General features: G+C 39.4%; 1 protein-coding gene across 1 annotated transcript; it reads left to right on the top strand.

The window, feature by feature from the left end:
- The first annotated feature begins 384 nt into the window (after nt 1–384).
- On the top strand, nt 385–26,360 carry LOC108696154. Its single transcript, XM_018225248.2, has 7 exons — nt 385–742; nt 12,013–15,568; nt 16,304–16,456; nt 18,257–18,398; nt 20,363–20,499; nt 24,161–24,265; nt 24,820–26,360. Exons 2-7 carry the CDS (start codon nt 12,053–12,055, stop codon nt 24,979–24,981), a joined length of 4,215 nt encoding a protein of 1,404 aa, XP_018080737.1. The 5' UTR covers nt 385–742; nt 12,013–12,052; the 3' UTR covers nt 24,982–26,360.

Here is a 26,360-nt window from a genome sequence, read left to right as displayed (position 1 = left end):
CGAGTGCCACCCCACAATTAACATTCTTGCTGGCGGAAGGCTTTTCGAAGAGATTAGTTGCCCAAAGAAGAGGAGATTTGTCGCTGAATCTCCACGTGTACCACCACCCTTAAATATCAACCAACGCCTTATCTTAGTGAATCAGACAATATCTTGAGAACACAATGGATCTCATATCTTTTCACTCATCATTACATTGTTATTGGTACTTTGGAAAAAGTATACAGATTTTACAGCTGTCTAGCTGTCTGCAGCCAGGCCTTCTGGGAGTTGTAGTGCAATAGATAAATGGTTCCACCCTGTTGTTTGTTCTTTTGCTGATCAGATACACTTGTAAATCCCAGGAGACTCTGCAGTGCTGAGGAATGCCGTGTGTGTGTGTGTGTGTGTGTACTGTGGGCTGGAAGCCAAAATCACAAGGAAGTTGTGATCTGTTGCTCATGCCCAGTAAACAGAAACTACTTTCATTTTCTCCCTGTACAGCAAGTCTTTGGTTTGGTGACGTTACAGTGATTTCCTGCAAACACGTCCCTTAAACAGAATTCTTTGATTTGACTCTGTACCCCTAGACTCTGGCAGCATTTACCAGCAGCAATTACACGGAATATCGTTGATGTTTTCCACAACTACACGGAGGAAATGTCTGAACAGCCCAGCAAATCCAGCCACTTCCTTATATAGACTCTGCGCTTTGCTTGTACAGGCCGGGATCTGCCCCGGTGTCAGATGAGGCGGCACTAAGGTAAGGCGAGCCCTGTCACTTATTCACATGCAACAGGGATTATTAACCTATGGGTTGGGACCCAAAAATCATCTACGCAGAGTGGGTCATTCTATAAAGAGGGAGGGAATCCTATACCAACTCTTGGGTCCTAAGGGTACACAGCAGGGGCGTAACTATAGAGGAAGCAGACCCTGCGGCTGCAGGGGGGCCCAGGAGGTATAGGGGCCCCATGAGGCCCTAATTCATATACAATTTCAATAAATATTGGAGAAACAAGTCAACCTCTAAACATTTTGGGGGCCTGAAAAATAATTTGCTGTGGGGCCCAGTAATATCTAGTTACGCCACTGGTACACAGCTCCACCCACCCCAGTCGTTTGCTCTCTTGACACAAATTTTCAGGTAGACCTGGGAGTAGGGATTTCTATACAGCAGACCCCGCGGCCCGGTTCTCTGCAACCAAGGGGTCTGCTACCTTTAAGGGGTGGTTCACGTTTAATGTAAATTTTATGTAATAGAACGAACAATTCTAAGCAACTTTTCAATTGGTTTTCGTTATTTATTTTTTTATAGTTTTATAGTTATTTGCCTTTTTCGTCTGACTCTTTGCAGCTTTCAAATGGGCGTCGCTGACCCCTTCTAAAAAATAAATGCTCTGTAAGGCTACACATTAATTGTTATTGCTACTTTTTATTACTGATCCTTCTATTCAGGCCTCTCCTGTTCATATTCCAGTCTCTTATTCAAATCAATGCACGGTTGCTAGGGGAATTTGGACCCTAGTTAACAGATTGCTTAATATGCAAATTGAAGAGCTGCTGAATAAAAAGCTAAATAACTCAAATATAGTTACGCCATTTGCATTTGGTGCAAAATTACTTTGCCCAGCTTTGATAACACCCAACACTACTTTTTAGAGCCAGGCAGTTTATGTGGTCCCTGATGGTGCAGTTCTGGAGTGAAGAGGAAAGATATTAAGCAGACTTTAAAAGACTACCATCATTGAAAGACAAAATATATGTATATATCTTTATAGGGTACTTCCTATTAAAATTAATTTCAGTGAGTTAAAAATCACAGTAATATAGTAACAGCAGAGTAGATTGCTAAGTGCAAAAAACAGGAGCAAATTGCCAGGTATTTGCACTTTATACATTGCCCCACTGTGAACCCCCATAGGCGCAGATCCTTGCACTCTTAATGGAGCTCAAGCACCTCTGTCTGGCAAGCAGAGCCGGGCCAACCCGGGCAGGCGCCCTAGGCAACCAGGCCGGGCAAGGCACCGGCTTAGTGTGCGCTCAATCGCGCATGCGCGAAACTACGTGCTGGCGCGCATGCATGAAACTACGCACCGGCGCGCATGCGCGAATCTACGCGCCGGCACGCATGCACGAAACTACGCGAATGCGCACAAGCGCATTTGAAACAGAAATTACCGGCGCCAGTCAGGGAGACACAGGACCGGACACAGGGTAGGCGACAGAGCAGGTACGTGCCTGCCGCCCCCTCAGCTTTGCGCCCTAGGCACGTGCCTACTCTGCCTACTCCTAGTTCCGGCCCTGGGGCCAGAGCCGGAACTAGGGGTAGGCAGAATAGGCACGTGTCTAGGGCGTAAAGCTGGGGGGGTGCCAGGCACGTACCTGCTCTGTAGCCTACCCCATGTCCGGTCCCCTCACTACCCATCTTTTTGCGCTTCTGCGCACACGGCAATTGGCGTTTCTGCGCATGCGGGCATCAATTTGCGCATTATGTGTTGGCCCGGCTCCTAATATCCTTCGCATGCGCTGTTCCGGATGCGTGCGCATGCGCAGTCGAGGCCATGCCCGCAAGGAGGCGAAGCAGCTGGCGGCCGGCTGGGTTGGCCCGGGCCTGCTGTGGGCACTCACATTGGAGACAGTGTGCAAAGAGCTCCTGCACTTGTGTCTATATCATTGAACTACTAGAAATCTATGTATGTTTACTAATGTTAGTGCAGGAGAGTAAAGGTTTTGCTAACCTTTAGGTCCTTTGGTCCCTGAGCATAACTTAGTCAACTAGTTTGCGTCCTCAGTTATAGAAGGGAAGCTGTTTCCATTTTCCTGTATGAAGTATTCTGGTGGCAGTTCAGTGACTGGCCAGTGTCATTACTATATTTTATAAAAAGGAAAGGTTTTTCGATGCCCCAGGGATTTAGTTAGTTGGGTCCTTTTTCCCAGAGGGCAGGGGAATAGTTCCCCAGAGGTTATAAAATGGGGTGTCCACATGGGCTCTGTCTCTTTCCAGTGCACCCACTGGCTGGATGAAAAGGGGTGTTGCTGTTATGGCCTGAGGTTGCGTTAGGCCTCCGTATAGGAGCAAGAAAGTGTCAGGTCAGAAACTCTAATAGGCCACTATAGGAGTGACCGTTAGGGTCAAGAAAGTTAGTGAGCAGTTAAGGCTTCAAAGAGGAGTTTAGTGAAGGGTTAATACCCTGTGGCACCTCTGCTGCCATTATAGCGACCCGAGCAGTCCTGGAGTAACTCACCTCTGCGGACTTAACCTAGGGATGGAGAGTTTGTGGCCACCCGGCAAGCAATGCAACTAGGGTTGCCACCTTCTGTCCTGTGGAACTCCAAGATAAAGATAGAAAGCTGTTTGCTTATACCAGAGTGGTATCCCTTCCTTCATCCCATAAGCGGGGCCCACCTGAAGTGCAATTTTATTGTATTGTGTATTGTATTGTGCCTAGCGGGAGTTGCTGGGAGTTTGACCCCTTGTCTGGGTTCTGGAACCAGTATATAGGAACCCAAGGAAGTGTAAAGCAGAGCCTAACCCATCCATCTGTTACATTAGCATTCTCGTTGGTGAATTTAGAAGGCTTGTTTGCCCTGAATGAGAAATATTTGCTGTAGAATTTATAATGCTCTCTATGGTTAATTTGTCCTTCAAGAGCAGATGAACCTGTCTGACATCACCCTCCTATGGCTGCAATCTTTCCATTACTGCACATCTTTCACAACTTTAATTATGGGTGATTTTAATTACCCTAAAATAAATAGTTGCAATAATTCCTGCGATTCAGGTGGAGCTAACAGGTTCTTGAGTACGTATTAAAAATAAGTTATACGTCAAACAGTGGAGGAACCGGCAAGGCGGAAGCTCTATCAGGCCTCATTAATGCACGCAGACTGGCAGAGACTTGCAGAAAGGTTGTAAATATCTTCAGGCAGAATAACACTTCATTTTTATTGCGTCATGCAGTCAAGGCACATTTTTAAAAGGATAGCAAACCATTAAAAAATATCTATTTGCTATATTTACTAATAGCAATACACAGACAGACTTGCTGTACATCAAATAGGGCTGCAGCGGTGATGGTACTATCCCATATCTGCTATGGTGATCTATGCACGATTGCTCCTTCTCTGACATCACCAGAAGGCTGGGTTGGGTTAGGCTGAGTTATTATGGGGTAGGTTAGGTTCAGGCGTTGGTCAGAAAATTCTTGTGCATTGCATTACTAGATTACAGATTGAATGGCTGGATATTTCATTACTGGTTATCTATATGCAATAATATATATATATATATATATATATATATATATATATATATATATATATATATATATATATATATATAGCATTGATCTGTTTGAGATCGCAAATTAAGTTATCTGAGTGGAAGAGAGATAGTGCTATATTAAATAGTATATAGTGGAGCCTTAAAGTGGACCCGTCACCCAGACACAAAAATCTGTATAATAAAACTCGTGTTTCAAATTAAACATGAAATCTAATTTCTATTTTTTATTAAAGCATTCATAGCTGTTGTAAACTCATTTAAAAACTTCAGCTGTCAATCAAATATTGTCTGCCCCGCCTCTATGCCTAGGCATAGAGGCGGGGCAGACAATTGTTTTCACTTTCCATTCAGCACTTCCTAGATGTCACTGCTCTCCCCACATTCCCCCGTTCTCTTCATTGTTTACTTGTGTAACCAGGGCACAGGGATGGACTTCAGGTCCCCCATTCTGGTGCACAAATAAGATTCTGAGATGATACAAGGCTTGTCTTAATAACAGTGCCCACAAAATGGCTCCTGCCTGCTTGCTGTAATTATTAATTCCCAGACGGAGGGAAACAAGATTCAAATAATTTATATAGTGTAATTAAAGTTCATTTTGCTTGACTAATGTGATAAAATAGGATTTTGAATAATATTTTTGGGTGATGGGTCCACTTTAATTGATTTAAGGTGGTGAAATTATCATGTGAGCTCTTGTGCGTCATGCATTGCTTTTCTACACTTCTCCTTTTATCTGTCTGTGCTCTTTATCATGATGCAAACAAGACTAACCACATTCCTCACTCTCTGCTGAGATGCAAGAAAAAGTTGTTGTTCACCAGACGAGAGAGTTGTCAGTTCCAGAATATTGGATGTGCAGGATTATGGTTGCATGCTCCTAGAAATGGGTAGTCAGACCAGGGAACACCTATGTAACCCCTTCAGAGGGGCCCAGCGCACTCCAATCCCCATCATCCCACCCACTTCCTTTCCTGCCTCCGCCCATGTCCCGCCTCAGCCCCACCCACTCTACGCCCCGACTCCCCCTGTCCCCCTCTACGCCCTGACTCCCCCTGTCCCCCTTCCTTGCCGCAGGTAAGAGAGCGGCTGGGGAGGAGTTTTTATTTTATTAGCTATAGAGGAAGCAGACACAGTTTAGGCCCCCCTGTTCCCCGGACCCCCCTGCGACTGCGGGGTCTGCTTCCTCTATAGTTAAACCACTGAATATTAATAGTATAAGCAGAATTATGTAGAAAGCTAACTGTATATCTGTGATAACATTTAATAGGTTTCAAGTTCAACTTTTCCCATGAAGTGAGCTTTAACATTATTTTAATAAAATGTTGATGTTTTATGCAGAAGACAGTGAAACCATTGGGTAGGCCAGGGGCTATAAAAATCACACACAGGTGTAGGTAATGTAAAATGCACTGCCAAATTCATTGATGTTGGTTTGTGGACTTCCCTCAACCAAACCTTTTTTTCCACACTCATGCTGTTAGTCATTGGGGAAGGTTCCCTGAAGGGCAAAGTGAAAAATTCGCCAGTGTGACGTCATTTCGGTACTTCGCCAATTCCCTAACTGGCGCAGGCGTAACTTAGCTAGTGAATGAGACACACGCTAGCGATCATTCGCACTCTATCGCCAGGCAAATTTTCGCTCTGGCGAAGGAACATAACTGAGTAAGATGTGGATATTACTGAATGTTACCTCTTGCGGCAGACTTGCCTTTACTAGCTCAAACCAGGCGAAGTGCAATGGAGTTGAGAGGACTTCCTCAATTTTTTGTTGAAAAAGTCCCAAAAAACGCTGGCGTCTTTTAATTTTCAGGAAAAAGCCCATAACATTTTTTTTTTGGGTAACCAGGTTCCCCCCTACTTTTTTTTAACATATGGCACATAAACTATCCACTGGGCTCATGTGTAGGGCATTATAACAACTCTATTTTATTTATTAAGGTTCCCTGGGCTTGTGTAATTTAATGTATTTGCTGCAACATATACGTCCATTAAACTTTCCTTTCCCGCCATATCAAAATTAGCCAATGCTAGTGCAACTTAGATTTGCTTGCCGGAATAACGCTAGTGCAACTTCGCCAGCGTTCAGCGCCGTGGATGCAACTTCGCATTTTAGGGAATTAGCGTTATCCTGCCAAATTTACGCCTGGCCAAGTGTTGCGATGGCTGCAAATCCGTTGCTGGCAAGTTTTCACCGATTAGGGAATTTGCCCCATTGATAGATGTCACATGCTCTATCTGATTCAATCAAGCTTGGTTGAGCTGCTTATTGTAGGAAACATTTGTTAGGTTGACAAAGCACACTAAAACCATTTAATGTCCAAAAACGTTTATTAAAACTTATCCAATGCAGTTTGGGTGCATGTTTATATCAATGACTTTCTGCTTCAAGGAAGGTAGCAATGTGATTAAGAAGTTGTAGTTGACTGGGTAGGATTTCTCTGGAATAAGACAAGGCTTCTTTTGCAGCTTCACCTGAAGGCATTGATCTGGGTTTAAATCAAAGTGCTTCTGGACAGTTTGCTGACGCACAGTAGGTCTGTATCTGCTTCAGCTGCCTGCAGATTTGTTTTTTAATTGTAATTTGTAGCAAACCCGATATTAGTTTGTTTGGTTGATGGAATTGCAAAGAGAGACTTCAGCACAGACTGAGACCCAGGAGAGCTGACGGTGAAATTCATCGGCTTGTTTTTCTCTTGTGCTCTCTTTGTGCTTTAATGTCTGGTTGCTCAGCTAAAACTTTACGTTGCTCACAAAGCCAGGAAAATTAGCTTATTAGCAGTGTGCTAGATACAGAATGGTACCAAATACACTCTGGGCCTCATTTATGAAAAATGAAGCAAAAACCTGTTTTTGCACTTTCAACTTTGAGCAGCATTTTGCACCATAAGGATAAACTTTATGTAGTCTTAAAATATAATGCAATGAATTATGCTTACTCTGTATGCAGTGTTTTCTTTGTTTGATAACACTGCATATAAAAGGAGGTCAGTGTATGGGTATCCCCTGGAACGTGATTAGCTTCCAGCAATATTTAATGCCTGCTTATTGCAGGGGTTTAGTGCAGGGTTCCTTTGCATCCCTGTGAGTTGTTTTCTGCACCTTACACTGGATTTTTAATCTGGCACAAAGTGCAAAGTGTAGCTTGCACCTAACAGTGTCCTGTCCTCCCTGTATTGACCCTGGTACAATTTTGTGTCCCTTAGTACTCCAGTGCTAACTCTTATAATGTTAATAAAGAAGTCTCCACTAACTCTATTGCTATAAAGTTTAGACGGCTATGTCTATAATTTGAGCTTCTTTTCCAATAAAATCAAACATAATAAATCAAACTAAATGTTTAATCATCTCGGCAGTCAGCACACACTTCAAGTAATAACCATGGTTTCTTGTATGCAAAATATCATCTTAGAATACATTTCCCAAATTTTTTTGTGGTCTATTTGAGGTCCAACATTTGGTCAGATCTCCCCTTACTTCAAAACAAAGCTACAGTTAATTGAAACAGTCATACTGCTATACTTCCAAAACTTCCTAAGAAAGTGGAAATGCATTAATTCTCAAAGACAACAATGTAAAAGCATTAAGGACCAGCCTATGTGGAAGTTCATAGGAACAAAGAGGAAACCATTTAAAAGATAGGGGAGGGGACAGATGCATCTTTTGGAACATATAAATACTACTATAAATTTTTAAATTATCCATCAAATGAGCGAAAATAGAACATGAGTAACTGACTCTCATCAGATGCACCTTTTGTACATATAAATACTACTGTAAGGGGTTATTTATCAAAGCCTGAATTTGTCTCAATATCTTTTTGTTATGTTTTGGGTAGCCGAGGATGAGTAGAGTATAACAGTGCTTTTATTAGCAGGCTCTCATGCAGGCATTACACAACAGTAACTCTCACTTTCACTTTTAAGCTACCAGGAAGTATGCACAGTATAAGTATGAGCACAGTGACATCTACAGGCCATTTGCATGAACACCACATATTCCCCCTATAGTAGGAAAGTATTTGTACAACAATAATAAACAACAACATTAAACAGTATGCATTTTAAAGCAATAATATACATTATTCACAGCACATAGTCCTTGGTCCATTCAGGTAGTTTTCTGATTCTCTCAGTATGCCTTATAGCTTCACTTTGTTGCAGTTGGCAACATGAGAAGGAAAATGTCCTTCATCAAATGGAGCTTAGTCATATCTAACAGGAGCAATACGACTTGAATTCCATATGCGTCCATCAGACAGTTCATATGTGTATAGTCCTCGCTGGCATCTCACTTCAAGTTGTGTAGTAAATTTAGATTGTCCTTGTTTCAGTATTCCTGGTTTCTTAATTCTGACTAAAGATGCAGGCTAAAAGTGTACTTCTCTTGCAGCATGTTTTCTGTCAGTATAAGCCTTGCATTTGGCTTGTTGACGTTTCACAATGTCAGCAGTAGATGATTTTGTAGGCACAGTATTTTGTGGAAGTTTGATGTCTGCAACATGTAACTTAGTGCGCATCTGTCTGCCAATAATAATGTAATAATTCAGCTGGAGATGATTGGGTTGTTGCATGGCGTGTTGCTCTGTAGTTATGTAGGAACTCTGTTGTAAATACTTTCCAAGATTTCCCAGTAAGATTTGCTGTCTGTAGTGCTTCTTTCAGACTTCTGTTGAATCGCTCAATTTCTCCATTTGCTTGTGGATAATACACTGAAGATTTCCTATGCACAATATTCCTCTCTCTCATAAAGGATTCAAACTCATATGAGAAAAACTGTGGTCCGTTGTCTGATATTAACTCCTTTGGATTACCTTCTCTGCTGAAGACTGTAGACAGAAATGTTATTACTGTAGCTGATGTTATATGAGAAACAAATGCAATTTCAGGCCATTTACTGTAATAGTCTATCTAGGTTATATCAAATCTACAGTCTATAGGAGCATCTGTAAAAGGAATGACAATATCAATAGCGAGTTTTTCCCATGCTGAATCAAGGAATGGTACTGGTTTTACATCTGGTCTCAACTCAACTTTGTGTACAAAGTTCTTTGCACAGCCCAGTGAAGTGTTGCTTTGTGCTGAAATTTTAGACACCGGCTGTGTGGCAGGCACTGGTGCTGTAGTAATGAGACTATCAACTAATTGTAGGTTTAATGCAGCAAAGAGATCCGTTTCAAGTATAGCAGTACCCTTATTCACAATGTAAAAGTCACATTTACTCTTGGCACGAAAAAGTTCTTTATAGCAGTAAGAGCAGTTTCATAAGTATCATCAGGTAATGGTAATGTATAGAATATACGCTGTCCCTCTGCTCCCAGGCAGTGAATAAGTAAAGCACGCTTTCTAGCAGCAGAAATCTCCCCTTTGTCAGCAGCAATAATGTAATTTTCAAACATAGGGATCCAAGCAGAAAAAGGTATGGTAGGCTCACCTGGGTTTAGAAGAAAAGGTGCAGGCTGCTGCAGAGGTAGAAGAGCCATCCTTGTCGCCATTTGTTATGTTTTGGGTAGCTGAGGATGAGTAGAGTATAACAGTGCTTTATTAGCAGGCCTCATGCAGCCATTACACAACAGTAAGCTTTCACTCTTAAGCTACCAGGAAGTATGCACAGTATAAGTATGAGCACAGTGACTACAGGCCATTTGCATGAACATCACTGACTTATTTATTAATACACTTTCCTGAAAAAAAAATTGCGGGAAAAAAAAATACCAAAAGTACGAATTTTACGAATTTTTCAGAATTTCCACACAAAAACTAAATTTTTTTTCTGATTTTGGCCCAAAAATCTGGAAGATTTTGGATTATTGCACGAAATCCAGTGCAGATCAAAAAATTTTTGGGACTTCTCCCATTGACTTAAATGCAACCTCAGCAGGACTGAGATGCCGGATATTTGGATTCAGACTTTTTCCATCTTTGGGGTATAATCAATTCTGAAAAATTCGTGATTTTTTTTCCCACTAAAAATTCGGATTTTTTTACTTGGCATTTGGAGTTTAGTAAATAACCCCCTAAGTGTTTTTAAAGTATCAAATAATTAAGCAAAAGTAGAAAATGAGTACCTGATTGCTTCACTGGTAAAGACTCATCCTGAAATTATTTGTAAGTACTTCAGTAGTTAAAAGAGATTTTGGCTCCATTAAAAAGTGAAATAGTTGCAAAAAAGGCCCTGGGGGCTAATGGAATACACCATCCAGAACATCCAGAGATTCTATGAGATTTAACCAAGCCACTATTGCTGATTTTATCATATACACTTTTGTCTGGCAGGGCGCCTATTTAGTGGAGGAAAGTCTTATGTTTATTTATGTTATTTACACAAGTCTTATATTTAAAAAGATATTACCATACCGACCTTGCAATTATAGGCCTATGTGGTTGACATCAGTAGCAGCCAAGTTATCTGAAGGTTTGTAAAGAGGCCACATTCAAGCTTAAGTTCTAAGCAATTTAGTTTGTATGTAGTGATTAGCATGGCTTTATAAAGGGCAGATCATGTTAAACACATTTATATTGAAGCTAATGTTAAAACATGTTAATACATTATAAACTAGAAGGGTTTGCATGCACCACCTGTGTATATAAATGCACAATTAAACATACTGCCATATTGCTCAGCATAAAGGAGAATTAAAACAATCTTCTTGAGGGCCTACATCACAGTGGAAGTGTTTGATCACATGTTGTTTCCCATTAATGGCAATAGAAAGTAGCCCTGCACCCATGATTATCATCTGAGAACATGCCAGTGCCACCAACTGACCTCTAGTGATCCAAAGTGGTTTCAGTGCTGCTACACAAAGGCATGTTTATCAAAGTTTGAAAAAATTACTCTTTATGAAAAGTAATCCAAATTCCCCATATAAGTGAATTTCATATTAGATTATTCTTTCTGGAAATTTTATGGAGGGCTGTCTTTTTACAGTTTTCTCCCTTTAATTTATAAGCCCCCTAGCATACCATAAATTGTAGAAGCCATCAGTTATGTCTGCTGATGAATCAAACAAAACACACTGGGGGTAATTTATCAACACTGGGCAAATTTGCCCGTGGGCAGTAACTTTGGCAACCAGAATCAGATGGTTGCATTCATTTTTCCACTTGCAGCTGGCTTTAAAAAGCTTATCACTGATTGGTTTGCCCAGTGTTGATAAATAAGCCCCACTATGCATTATCATATAAAAAAAATTTTTAGCAGGGGAGGGGAACTCCATTACAGCAGTTTTTTTAAAAAAAAAATATATGCATTAATTAAATATTTTATTTATTTATTTGGATGCACCGAGTCCCTGAATCCATGGTGAAATATTCAGACGAATGCTGAACCAAATCCGAATCCTAATTTGCATATGCAAATTAGGTACAGGAAAGAAAAATGTGGAAAAAAATATTCTTTTGTGACGAAAAGTCATGTGATTTCCCTACCCATCCCTAATTTACATATGCAAATTAGGATTCGGAGTCTGCGGATGACAGCTTGTGCTGCCTGCAATTCAAACCGGGTCCACCTTTCTTAGTGTTACTGACTAATCCTGGTAGTATTGAGAAAAGTTACAACTCAGGATTCCCAGGCAGGTCTATCTGAATAGCCATAAGACCACCATATATATCATTATGAACAAAAAGGTTTTTGGGTGGAGTTGTTTAGGTTTGCATGGCCACTTGACTTAGATTTTAAATGCATATAAATGCTTTTTGGTACCAAGAGAATTAAAACATATTTTTTATTACCCTTTACAGGTTTATTTTAGAGTCCAGTGAAGATAGAACTGGTTTCAACATGCATCAGAGTGGCTTTAAAAATGAAGAAAATATATATCAAGATACAGTTCCTTCTTCAGTACCTGCTTTAGGTTCTTCTAGAGCTGAAAGCTTAGTGGGTGAACTTCATGGAATGCCAATGTATCCCATCACTACTGAGACAGATATTGATATCACTGCTGTACTATTGCCATCTGGACATATTCAAAGCCATCATCATGCCATGAGAACAGCAGTTAGTGAGACTCAACCTCCTGCTTTTGCCTTACTGCCAAACATGTCGAGTCAAGACAAACCTAGATTACTTCTGAAAATGCAACCTGCTAAAAAAGACACTAATGCAAGTTCAACTCTACCATTTCATTTTGGAACACAATTAGGTTCATTCGTTATGGAAGGCAACCCAATTGAGCAGTTTCGTGAAGAGAAGCAGACAAAGAAAGATTTTATTCTTTCTGAAAATGGCACTGAGAAACATATTCAATCTTTGGGTAGACCAGAGCACACAATATGTGAAACACCAGAGTTTGGGTTTTATTATTCAGGTTTAAATATTAAGGCAGAAAAAAATCCACAAGATATGCTTTTATTGCTGCAGAATAGGACTGATATGACAAGTCTTCAAAGAAAGTGTAGAGCCTTAATGACATCTGAAGATCCTAAAATAATAGAATGTTCTGATCTGTATTGCAGTGAACATGATATTAAACCTCAAACCTATGTAAATTCTCAGGATCAAACACAAAAAAAAGAAGAGACAGTCTCTCATAAAGAGAACCAGACTTATACAATGACAGAACCATTTTTGAAGAGAGAAGAATGTGTTGTTTTCCTTAAAGAACTACAGCAACTTTCATGTAAAGTCACAACCAGTGACTCAGACACAAAAAACAATATACTTAAACCACAAGAACAAGCCATGCAAATCAAATCCTTACTTAACAGTATGCATGGCAGTACACACCAAGAGAATCACAACATTACAAAATATCAGCTTGAAGCGACTCACATTGAACTAAATGAAAAGCCACCCAAAGATGATCAAGGTGTTATTCATGAATGTGCAGTATCTGAAGAGACTGAAGTTGAAGAGTTACTCAGTAGTAAGAATATGAGTGATCACTGTGAAGAGGCAGATGTTAAAGAAGATGAATTTATACAGAGAAATGATGCTCTTAATACAAGTGCCATATGCAAAAAAACTCAAGATAAGGACAATATTTATGGTAAGGATCACTTTGGAATGAATGAACACATTCAGTTTGAAGAGACTCAATTGGGACAAGTGGAGAATGTGCACACAAAAAATAATATTCTTAAAAAAAGGGACCAGTTGGATGAGATGGAAGTTGGAGAAGGTTCTGTGAAAGACCAGCCAATACCTGGGCTTAAAAACATAGGGCAGAAGGACACACATAGTACCTATATGGAACCTCCTGTTGAATTAGACCTAGATGATAATATTCACAGAAATATGTATACTGTTAAAAAATTGCATGGAGAAACTCAAGTTAAGGACACGCTAAATAGAAAGTACCTTAATAAAAGTATTCAATTTGTAAAAAATCAAGGAGCACAAATGGAGAATGTACAGAGAAAAGATCATTTTGATATCAGTACAAATGACATGTATAACACTGCTCTGGTTGGAGTAGATGAGTACATAAGCAGAAGGGAACATTCTGTTATTAAAGATAATGTGAAATATGAGAATAAAGGTCAAGTTGAAGCTACGAATTTACACAGAACAAATCTTCATTCTAATAAAAGTGAGATAATAACAGAGACTCAAGATGAACAAGATCAGAATAAATACACAAAGGATAATACTGTTGATAAAAGTGACCAATTGGAAGAGATGGAAGTTAGAGAGGATTCTGGGAAAGACCATCCCATCCCTTGGCTTAAAGACACAGGGCAGAAGGGCACACAAAGTACTTTCAATGAAAGGCCCATTGAAGAACAGAACATACACGGAAAGGAACATTCTCTAAATAAAGGTGATGTGGAAGATGAAAATAAAGGCCAAGATGAGGCAGAGGATGCATACAGAGTAAATCATAATGCTATCAAGAATGAAGTGTTTGAAGAGGACCAGGTTGGAGAAGATGAGAATAGGCACACAAAGAATCATACCATTGATAAAAGTGACCCGTTGGATGAGATTGAAGATAGAGAAGATTCTGTGAAAGACCAACTCATCCCTTGGCTTAAAGACACAGGGCAGATGGGCGCACATAGTACCCTCAATGAAAGTCCGGTTGAACTAGTCCCTGATGTTGAAGATAAGAACATACACAGAAAGGAACATTCTGTAAATAAACGTGAAGTAGAAGATGAAAACAAAGACCAAGTGGAGGCTGAGGATGCATACAGAACAAATAATAATGCTAGCAAGAATGAAGTGTTTGAAGAGGAGAAGGTTGGAGAAGATGAAAATAGACACAGCAAGAATCATACTATTGGTAAAAGTGACCAGTTTGAAGAGATGGAAGATAGAGAGAATTCTGTGAAAGACCAACCTATCCCTTGGCTTAAAGACACAGGACAGAAGGGCACACAAACTACCTTTAATGGAAATCCTGCTGAACTAGACCCAGAAGTTGAAGATGATCATCTAGACAGAAATGAGATTTATACTGTTAATAAAAGTGCCATATGTGAACAAACACAAATTAAGGAAAATGTTTATAGAAAGGAACACTGTAAAATGATTAAAAGTGTTCAATTTGAAGAGATTCAAATGAGAGAAGAACAGAGAACAGATCATTATGAAATCAATAAAAATGACAAGGCTCTGGATGAAGAAGGAAACAACATACATAGGAAGGAACATTCTGGAAATAAAATTGATCCTGAAGATGAGAAAAATGGCCAAGATGCAGCAGAGAATCTACACAGAACAAATCATCATGCTATTAAAAGTGCAATGTTCACAGAGACTCAAGGTGGAGAAGAAGAGAATATACACACAAAGGATAAAACTATTGATAAAAGTGACCAGTTGGAAGTGGGAGAGGATTCTGTGAAAGACCAACCCATCCATTGGCTTAAAGACATACGGCAAAAGGACACACATGGTGCCTTCACTGAAAGTCCTGCTGAACTTGACCCAGATACTGAAGATGATAACATGAAATCACTGGAAGAAGAATGCACCGCTAACTATGGAAACATATTCAATGCATGCCGAACAAATTTGGATGAATTCCCTGAAGTTGCATGCCCCACAAGTACTCAATTATTGGTTATTGAGTGTGGTTTGTCAAACCAGTGCACAGTCCAATCTGAAGAGCGACCAGCATATAAGCCAGATAACAAAAATGAAGAGAAGGCAACTCCTCAAGTTTTTATCAAGACACCAACACAAGATACATATGGAAAGATAATTCGAGAAAAGGGTCTATCACTTTTAGAAGATTTAAGGAGAAATTATTTAGACTCTGAAGGTCATGGGTTCACCCTATTAGACTCTGGAATGGTTTTAACCGGAGATGACAGTCAACGAGAGAAAAATATTGCTTTTGTTACACTGGTAGGTTGTCATTCTTAAGATGCATTTGTGAATCTTAGGTATGCTGTATAAAAGTCACTAAACATAATGATTTTGCTATATTAAAAACTCCCCTTGGGCAATGGCTCATGGGGCATTTCAAGGTAATTTTCAGCTGATTGGGCAGTCAATAAATTTTCCGCCCTTTCACTTATGGCAATTGCCTTAACCGATGGATATATAACGGCAATTGGCACTCGAAAATGTGGCAGTCACTTATGATTATCCTGGGTGCCACTGTCCTAAATGTTTGAAGCCTCCATATAGCTTCACTGAGCCTGTGGCCAGAAACTTTTCCAGGCAAAAGTATAGGCTTGCAGGGTAGAGTTACTTGCTTGTCGATTTAGAGAGAGAGCTTATAAAACAGCTACTGGGCAGAATTAAACAGGGCTTCCATGTTATTTTGTTTAACCAAAACCTAACCTTTGGATTTGCCGTAACAGAGATATTGCCCAACCTAAATGCAGCACGTTGATTCATCTCTAGGGATATAAGGGATGTATAGGCTCAAGCAGATGACAACATCATTAAAATTTAATTTAAGTGCTAGATTAAGAACAACTGCATATACAGAGAAGAAATAAGGTGCCGCTTACATGGATGACTGATACAGTGGTTAATTGTGCTTTCCAGTATCAAATAATGTGCTATATTCTTAATCATAACAATAAGTGAAGAAGTAATACTGTTGTCATTATTTACTCTTTCCTGTAACAGAGAAATGGATTAAAACTGGGAATGGCAATTCCCATATCCGATCTGTTCTTTTATTACAACTTGGGACTCCATTTTTATATCACTGAGCAGCTGAACGACGACTGGTATTGTGTAAAAGACAGAATAACCCAAGAAAAGATGCTAATGAAAAAGGTACAGCAAATTCAGTATATTTACTGTATATACCTTCATGCCATAGACTTGTTTTTTTTTTGTTTTCCAAAGATAGAATAATTAGGTTGTTCGAAATGAGAGAGGCAAAGTTGCTCTCTGTGTGTCTGTCAGGAAAACGTATTTAACAAATGAACACGTATCAAACAAGCTGAACACAACTGCTTTGAGCATTTCAACACACTCTTTTCAATGGGGTGTTAGAGCTCTGTGACGGTATGTACTGTTATCGCTACTTTTTATTACTCATCTTTCTATTCATGTACTCTCCTATTCATATTCCAGTCTCTTATTCCAATCCATCCATGATTGCTGGGGTAATTCAGACCCTAGCAACCATATTACTGAAAGTGCAAACTGGAGAGCTGCTGAATAAAAAGCAAAATAACTCAAAAACCACAAATAATAAAACATGAAAACCAATTGCAAGTTGTCTCAGAATATCACTCCCTACATCATACTTAAAGTGAATTTAAAGGTGAAAATGCCAGTGTGTGAGAGCCCTACAGGTATGAAAGATTGTACGAGATTCGGTTGTACCCATATCCTCACCTCCAGCGAAAAATTACCCTGGCATCATAGGTGATATATCATAAGCCTACTGGGCAGTTAGCAGTCAGCAGGTAAGCTATTATAATCTTTACCCTATAGTGAACTGCTGCTGATAACTTGCCTGGAAAGTGCAGAAAGAGGTTTAACGATGGATCTGGGCTTAATCATAAGTCACAGGGGAAGGTGGTTTAAACCCCTGCCTGGTGTTCAGGGGAGACAGGGAATGGTATCTCCCAGGCATGTCAATGGCACCACTCAGCATCATGTGAAGCTACTTTGTGTAGAACTCCCAGAACAGACTGGAACTTTTGCAGAAGTTTATCTCATAATTAGCATCATAAATTTTAAGAAGGAGAACATTCAGCAAATGGAATAACTACAGGAGAAACAACTCCATTTGGCTTCCTTTATTTAAAATTATTGCTTAAATTCATCTTTTTTACCCTCCTCCTCCATAACGACATCTCCCCACTGCATTTCCCTAATCATGATAAATTCATATTCATATTCTCTCCCCATCGCTGGCACCGGAGCTCGGAAAGGGAAGTTCTGTTATCGCTTGCTCATCTCAGCAACCATTTGGCTGTTTGCCGTGATTATTTCTTTAAAATATTTACTCATGAATATTAAGCACCGCTATTAACAAGCAAACCTGCTGACAGATTCTGCGCTAATGGAGACCATCACTTCTAGATATTCTCCTGCCCGACGGGAGTGTGGCAGGTTGAGAGGGAGGGAGCATTTGTAATTAAAATTTGAGATGCTCAGATTATCTGGTGGCTATAGTTGTCCCTTTTTTAATGTTGATTAAAAGCAGACATTATGGTGCTTTATATGGATTACGGGGCACGAAATATGTCTTGTAATTTTCATCGGCGGAGGGAGTTTTTAGCAGTTATGCTGTGCAAAGTTGAGAACCAGTTCAGTGCTCTTTTCCTCCATGTTGGTAGTGAGGATACTGATGCTCCATTGTGTGCTCTCCTTTTACATGAAGCATCTAGTTGGTGCACATATTTGTCATATTTATGATGTATTTGTTACTGATCAACCTTGCACTTAACCGCACACAAATCAGGCACCTTTTTATTGTTGGATCATTCATTTTATACATTCCTTGATTCAGAACAATGCTCGTGTGACATGTCCTCAATAATGAACTCATGCAATTTGTAGATACATGATCAATAAGCCTTTTTTAAAGTAGCTGTTGAGTTGTGTGATCATTTCCAGGTTCCAGTTATCTCCAGCTGGGGAAAATCTCTACATAACTTCCTGTTCCTCCCGTATCACCCCCGGCTCCTGGTCCCATACGCTGTACTGTATGACCGAAATGGATCCATTCACTATCTCATGGAATACAAGCATGTGTTAGGTGAGACTCATAACAGCAAACAGTATGCCAGCATTTGGATTTAAAGGAAAACTATACCCCCAAAATGAACACTTAAGCAACAGATAGTTCATATCATATTAAGTGCCATATTAAAGAATCTTACCAAACTGGAATATATATTTAAGTAAATATTGCCCTTTTACATCTCTTGCCTTGAGCCACCATTTTGTGATGTACTGTGTGCTGCCTCAGAGATCACCTGACCAGAAATACTACAACACTAACTGTAACAGGAAGAAGTGTGGAAGCAAAAGACACAACTCTGTCTGTTAATTGGCTCATGTGACCTAACAAGTATGGTTTGTTGGTATGTTTGTGAGTACAGTGAATCCTACGATCCCTGGGGGCGGCCCTTATTTTTTAAAATGGCAATTTTCTATTTATGATTACCCAATGGCACATACTACTAGAAAAGTATATTATTATGAAAATGGTTTATTTACATGAAGCAGGATTTTACATATGAGCTGTTTTATGCAATATCTTTTTATAGAGACCTACATTGTTTGGGGGGTATAGTTTTCCTTTAATAAAGAATATCACCAGCCAATGAATGTCTTCAAAGATTGATCCACTACATAAAGCCCTCTCCACAATTCTTTGCTATTCCACTTTGCTTCACTTCTCATCCTTGTTTTCCTTCCTTCTATTCCTTCTGTTTCATTTCATTTGTGGCTTTTGTCCATCAAACTCACTTCTTTGTTTTCTATCTTCCATCTCTTTCTGTGCGTGTGAATACCAACAGTCTTCTGCTCAACTGTTTTCTGATTTCTAAAGATCCTTCTAAAATATATATTTGTTTAAAAGAGCTAGGAAATATCAATTTAGTCTTTTCAATTATAAAAAAACCCCGGAAAATATAATAATTAAAAAGCTGTGCTGGTTATGAGCTGGTACAACTTTGGTCCACATGGGTCTAGTCAACAGTCACAAAAAAGACTAGAATGCTATATCTTGTGTATTGATACAAGATATAGCATTTCAAGTCTTTTTTGTGACTGTTGACTTGACCCATGTGGACCAAAGTCATAGAGAAGTCTCTGACTGGATGACCACTCTTTGGGGTAAATTTATCAAAGAGAGAAGTTCCGCCACTAGAGTGAAATTCCGCAGCTCCCTTTGATAAATACGCCTATAAAAATCCCATAAAAATTAATGGAGAGTGGCGGAATTTCACTCTAGTGGCGGAACTTTACTATTAACCTCACTCTTTGATAAATATACCCCCTTATGTCTTCAAAAAGTGAGTATTTATATACAGGTATAGGATCCATTATCTGGAAACCTGTTATCCAGAAAGCTTCATTACTGGAAGGACATCTTCATTAGATTCAATTTTAAGCAAATAATTCTAGTTTTTAAAAATGATTTCCTTTTTCTCTGTTGTAATAACATGGTACCTTGTACTTGATCCTAACTAAGATAATGAATCCTTATTGGAGGAAAAACAATCCTATTGTGTCTAATAAATGTTTCTATGATATTTTAGTTGGCTTAAAGTATGGAGGTCCAAATTACAGAAAGACCTCTTTATCCAGAAAACCCCAGGTCCTGAGCATTCTGGATAACAGGTCTAATAACTTTATTACTGCTCAAAGGACCCCGATGCTGCAAAAAGCCCAAATCCAAAAATCCGCCATCTCAGACCTGTCAAGGTCATGTATAATTCAATGGGAGATGTCCCTATCCCAATTTGAAGATATTGTAGTTTGCACTGGGATTAGCCCAATAATCTGATAAATTCTGGGTTTTCTGGCAAAAACCCCAAAGAATCAAGTGATTTGAGAAAAAAGTCTGAAAAAAATGTAGGATTTGGGTTTTCTACCTCGATTTAATTTATTTTCTATGCAGGCAAATAAATTATCTTTATCAAGATAACATTATTTCAGCAACAAAATGCAAATTCATTTTGCGGTAGTTTTAAATTAATCTTGTGCTTACAGCTATTGGGAGACCTCCACCAGGACGCCACTTTGATAAGGAAAAATCATTTTGGGAGGTGATGCATTTTTTGAGTTACTGCAAAAAAAATGGTCTGCTTCCGCCGCACATTCAAGAAACCATCCTGCACACAGAACAGGTAACTGCTGATGTTTTCATTGGTCGTTTATAAAGAGGGTTTCATTCCAGAAGGAGGCAAATTGACTTTTTTTATTTTTCTAAATGGCTGGACAGCCATGTCCAGGAGGATGCAATTTTTGATTAGGAAGGCTACCAATAGAAGGCTTTCCATTAGAGAAGATTTACTTATATGTGAATATATGGCGGTTGGTCTCTTTTTGGCAAGAATAAACCTCCCTAAATCATTATTATTCATTATAATATGTACAGACCACAGTAAAAAAAAAAACTTTATTGTGTGTAGATTTTGGTTAAATTAAATGGAGGTTGGTTTGTTATAATATGATAGTCCTTTCACTACTGATACTAGAGGTACATTATATGGCCAAAAGTATATGTACAGTACACCTTCACCAATTATAGGCTATTTAAGTCAATGAATAAATAATTAAAGGTGTAATTAAAGGGCATGTAAAGGCAAAAAAATGAAATCCCATTTTTACTTTCTTTAATGAAAAAGAAACCTATCTCCAATATACTTTAATTAAAAATGGTGTAATGTTTTTATAAGAAACCTGACTATATGCAGTGAAATTCTGCCTTCATTTACTGCTGTGGATAGGAATTGTCAGATGGTCCCTAACTGCTGTGCAGGGAAACAATCATACTTATGAACAGCAGGGGGAGCCCCCGCCTTACTTCCCAGCCATGAAGAACTCAAGCAGCTTTGTTTATGATGATCCCTAAGCAGCCCAGACCACACTGAGCATGTGCACAGTCTTAGTCTTGCAAAGATGTATAACAAAGTTACAAGATGTTAATGTTTATATTTAGAATACAAAATACAGCATTTCTATCCTTATTCTATTTTAGACTTTACATGCCCTTTAAAGATCAAGTTAATCCGAAAGTCTACAAGTTTTATTTTTCCTTTACATTAAACAGTTGCATTAAAACCCGGCCGGCCAGGAACCAAACATGTAACAATATACAGTAAATACATAAAATGTTATTCTCAAGGTGATTCAGTTGAGTGGTCACTTATTTAAAAATCACCATAATAGGAATTTTCCCAAAAGTCTCCATGTTTGTCTTAAGTGATTCCCCCAGTCTTAAAACAACGAATGTGAAAGGCAAAAATTGGTGTGAGTTATAGTTCTCCAATTTGGTAATCAAGTTATAGGTAATTTTCCTAAAAGGGTTGCCAAAACGTATTATGTAGAGAGATAGGCAGAGTAAGTCATAAATAGGTTAATGGGGTGTCCCCCACCCCCCCTCTCTTTCCAGCCACACGTGCCCCTCAACGATTGACTGATCCTGCGGGGGGCACGTGTAGCTGGAAAGAGAGGGGGTGTGGGGCACACCCCATTAACCTATTTATGACATACTCTGATGTCTCCACTTTAAGAATACCTCTCTCCGTCAATCCAAAATGGCGCCTGATGTATCCCAGTGCGTGCGTTCCACTGCAGAGCGCAACTCTCCTGAACTTGCTCACACAGAATCCCAGCAATTTGCTGATTTTTACAGTTTCACGATTTCACGATTCACAGTGATTTTCACGATTTTGGGGTAAATTCACCAATAAAGTTGTTCAAACCTTAGGAGTGATACACCAACTAGATACTGCGACGCGTTTCGCAGTTTCCAGTTACAAACGGGAAATGGTATCTTAGCTCACTTTATATACCCTACTCTTGAAGGGGCCATGTCTATAATCGGCCATAGAGTATAACATCTTAAATACTATCACATCACCTAGCAGAATCAGTTTAGAGAATATTTATGTTATAAAATTGTGCCAGTTCAAACCTACTATTCAATCATTTTGGATGGAGGGTACTTAAATTAAATATCCATTTTTGCTCTTTACATCTCAAAACCTTATCCCTATCTCCTCCTCTCTTCAAAATAGGAAACCAGTCTATACCCATAAACTTTAGATTTTTTATAAATTCCCCCATGAACTGATATACAGTGTTCATAAAAATAGGCAGATTCCCCCTTTTCTCCAGTTTTCTCCTTATATTACTCATATGTTCCCCGATTCTTTTTGTTAATGGGTGAATAGTTTTCCCTATACAGTATATAATAGATTACAGGTACATTGAATAAGATAAACCACATACTTTGATTGACAATTATAAAAATTATTTATCTCATATCTTTTAGGGGGTTATTTATCAAAGTCTGAATTTATCTCAATATTTCCTGCTACAAGCTCGGGTTTTTTGTACTTATTTATTATTACATTTCCAGAAAATTTGCTTTGCGGGAAAAAAATCTGATTTTTTTTGATTTTTTCCTCGAAAACTCAGATTTATTGCACAAAACTCAGCGCACATCAAAAAATAATTGAGATTTCTCCCAATGACTTATATGCAACCTCGACAGGTCTCAGATGCCGTATTTTCTGATTCTGACTTTTCCATCCTTGGGGTTTAATAAATTCCGAAAAATTTGTGATTTTTTAAAAGTCCAATTTTATATAAAAAAAAAGTCATGAATTTTTCATGATTTTTGCATTCGGAGTTTAGTAAATAAACCCCTTAGAGTCAGTATGTACTCTTTTTTCACCCAACCACATTTCGAGCAATGTCCACACGGGAACTTTCCTTTTATTTTTTTGTGGGAGAAAATTTCATTGATTCTGTTGTGGAATTCTATTTTTATTACTATTCTCTCTCCTCAAATAGCTAGGGGATATTTTATCCTTGATGGTTGGAGCTCTTTTGAAAATTAGGTTAGGTTTTTCATCTAGGGTTTCCTTTGTCTTATCCTCCATAAGAATATGCCAATTTTTCCTAATGATATTAACTACCTTCCAGCTATCTCTGCTGTATTTTTTTACTGTAGGTGTAACATTAATCACTTCTAAGTCTTCCTTCCTACTACAGTTCCGTTTAACTCTCATTAATTGGCTATAGGGGATACCTTCCAACCACCCTTTCTTATGACAACTACTGTATATTGGTAAATACGAGTTAACATCTACCTTTTTGAAGTGAGTGCTCTTCTGGATCTTGCCCTCAACATTAGCAATACTAGATCCAAAAAAACACCATATCCACTTTACTTATAGTGGAGGTGAGTTTTATGTTTTTTCCATTAGCGTTTAATAAATCACTTATTATAGTTAACACAGGTACCACTACATCATACAAAGACATTCTTAAGAATAATATGCTTCCTATTTTGTTGCAACACTTTGGGGAATGTTATTTCTCCTAGACAGGGCAAGAACTAGGGGTATGCCAGCAGAAAAGGCAAGTGCCTAAGGCAAATTGATGTGTGTGGGGGGCTAGGCTTCCCCCCATGTTGTTACATGTAGGGGAGGTCTGAGTTCTGACCTCAACCCAACTGAACAACTGTGGGATGAATGATGCAAGCCAGGCCTTATTTCCAACATTAGTGCCCACCCCCTTAGAAATAAATGAAAGCAAATAAACCTGTAATGTTCCAACATCTAGAGGAAAGCCTTCCCAGAAGAATCTGGATTAAAGGCTGTTTCAGAAGAAAAGAGAAAAGCAATCATATTAATACTCTTGGTTCTGGGCAGGCAGGTGTCCACATATTCTTGGCCTTATAATGTACCTTGCCTCGCAAGGAACTAATGAGACTGTTTTAGAATGTGAACCACATTTATGCAAAATGATTTAAATAGTTTCTTTTGTTTTAAGGGAGTTTGTTTTGATCCCAGCGGCCTCTGTAATTCTGAAGATCCCTGCATTTTAAAGAAAAGCATTAAAAGTGTTTTATTGCTTCTCTTCTGCGGTGAACAGCAGGTATGCTCAGCCATTGTGCTTTCATGTTCCTCACCCCAAAATGTGTCCTCCAAAGTACTTAGCTTATGTGAAAATGAAGCAATACAAAACTCCATCATAATTCTAAATAAGCCTATCCGGAGTTACCTTAAAATACTTTTTTTTTTGGGTGAACTATTACTTTTACTAAGGGATCTAATATCAAAGGGGCTGCACTTTAGTAAAAGAGCTATTCAGTGCAATGTGCTGTGTTTTCTTTCCACAATGACATTCTTCTCAAGACATTCTGTAGAACTGTGGCTCCCTGTGCTCGCAATGACATCTAATGACACATGAATCCCCCCGACTTTGAAAAATAAAAGGATGTTTTTTAATCATGTTTCTACCAATTACTTTAGTCTTCACTCTCTTTCCCCCCACTCTTTTAGCAATGTAGCCCTTGCAGTGGCAAATGTTGGCTAGTGTGCCTTTACCATATCGTGGCAGCTGCCTTTTACCTCTGTCAGCCTTAGGTTTGTAGCTTTTCTATATATATAAGTACATATGACATATGAGTGAATGTGCTTGTGTTCTAGGAACACTTGGATCGAGAGTTGGAACTCCTGCTTGACAGAGCATACCAATGTCTGGAGGAAGACACAGGGTGGCCAGAGCAGCTCATCCCAGAAAATGGCCTTTCCCTACAGAGAGCCGGCGCAATACCCTTTTCATTTCCTTGTTTTTTAGAAGAAAACTGAATCCTTGCTTTTGATTTTCCTCTACTTTATCCTGAATTCCTATAAACTACTAGCAACATATCATTAGGCATTCTTTTAATTGCCTGAATTTCCTTTCAGTTGATACAAAAAATCCAAAAGGTTTTTTAAACTCAAAGAGATCTTAACTACACATACTGCCTACAATGTATTTCATTAACATTGAAATTAAAGTTTTTTACAGGGGTGGGTAGGGGTCTGTCTGTAGGGGTGCTGATGTGTAGGGGTCTGTCTATAGGGGTGCTGGTGTGTAGGGGTCTATCTGTAGGAGTGTTGGTGTGTAGCGGTCAATCTGAAGGGGTGCTGATGTGTAGGGGTCTATCTGTAGGGGTGCTGATGTGTAGGGATCAATCTGTAGGGGTGCTGGTGTGTAGGGATCTATCTGTAGGGGTGATGGTGTGTAGGGGTCTATCTGTAGGGGTGTTGGTGTGTAGCAGTCAATCTGTAGGGGTACTAGTTTGTAGGGGTCTATCTGCAGGGGTGCTGATGTGTAGGGGTCTATCTGTAGGGTGCTGATGTGTAGGGGTCTATCTATAGGGGTGCTGATGTGTAGGGGTCTAACTGTAGGGGTGCTGATGTGTAGGGATCAATCTGTAGGGGTGCTGGTGTGTAGGGGTCTATCTGTAGGGGTGCTGGTGTGTAGGGGTCTATCTGTAGGGGTGTTGGTGTGTAGCAGTCAATCTGTAGGGGTACTAGTTTGTAGGGGGTCTATCTGCAGGGGTGCTGATGTGTAGGGGTCTAACTGTAGGGGTGCTGATGTGTAGGGGTCTATCTGTAGGGGGTGCTGGTGTGTAGGGGTATATCTGTAGGGGTGCTGGTGTGTAGGGGTCTATCTGTAGGGGTGCTGATGTGTAGGGATCAATCTGTAGGGGTGATGATATGTAGGGGTCTATCTGTAGGGGTGCTGATGTGTAGGGGTCTGTCTGTAGGGGTGATGATGTGTAAGGGTCTTTCTATAGGGGTGCTGATGTGTAGCAGTGTATCACATGAGGTGCAAGAGTTTGATTTCTCTGGACTGTTCACAAAGCAATCAGAGGCCTAACTGTAAAGGTAGCAGCCCGGGGGGGGGGGATAACAGTTCAATATATGTTTATAAAAATGTAATTTGTATGGCATTACTGCACCCCATGAATTTCATCACTGTCCCAAAAGTGTTCTTAAAACAGTTTTCTTACTCTGTAGAAAACAAAGGGTTCAACTGGATTTTTCATCCATACTTCCTATCGACTGCTGCATGACATATCACATTACTGCATATAGTTTGTTTCAAATGGCAACTCGGCTGGCACTTAAGCTGGCCACAGACGAAAAGATCTGATTGTACGAATCTCCCGACCTGCCACTAACCATTCAGATCAAAT

Source organism: Xenopus laevis, chromosome 7L (genome assembly GCF_017654675.1).
Source record: "Xenopus laevis strain J_2021 chromosome 7L, Xenopus_laevis_v10.1, whole genome shotgun sequence".
NCBI classification, from domain to species: Eukaryota; Metazoa; Chordata; class Amphibia; order Anura; family Pipidae; genus Xenopus; species Xenopus laevis.
Note: the sequence above shows the minus strand (reverse complement) of the source record. Positions and strands in the feature narration are given on the sequence as shown.

Coding starts and splice junctions, on each gene's coding strand:
- LOC108696154 (XM_018225248.2), top strand. CDS start 12,053: ATGCATCAGAGTGGCTTTAAAAATGAAGAAAATATATATCAAGATACA. Junction 18,399..20,362: donor GGAATACAAGCATGTGTTAG/GTGAGACTCATA, acceptor TTGTGCTTACAG/CTATTGGGAGACCTCCACCA. Junction 24,266..24,819: donor TCTTCTGCGGTGAACAGCAG/GTATGCTCAGCC, acceptor CTTGTGTTCTAG/GAACACTTGGATCGAGAGTT.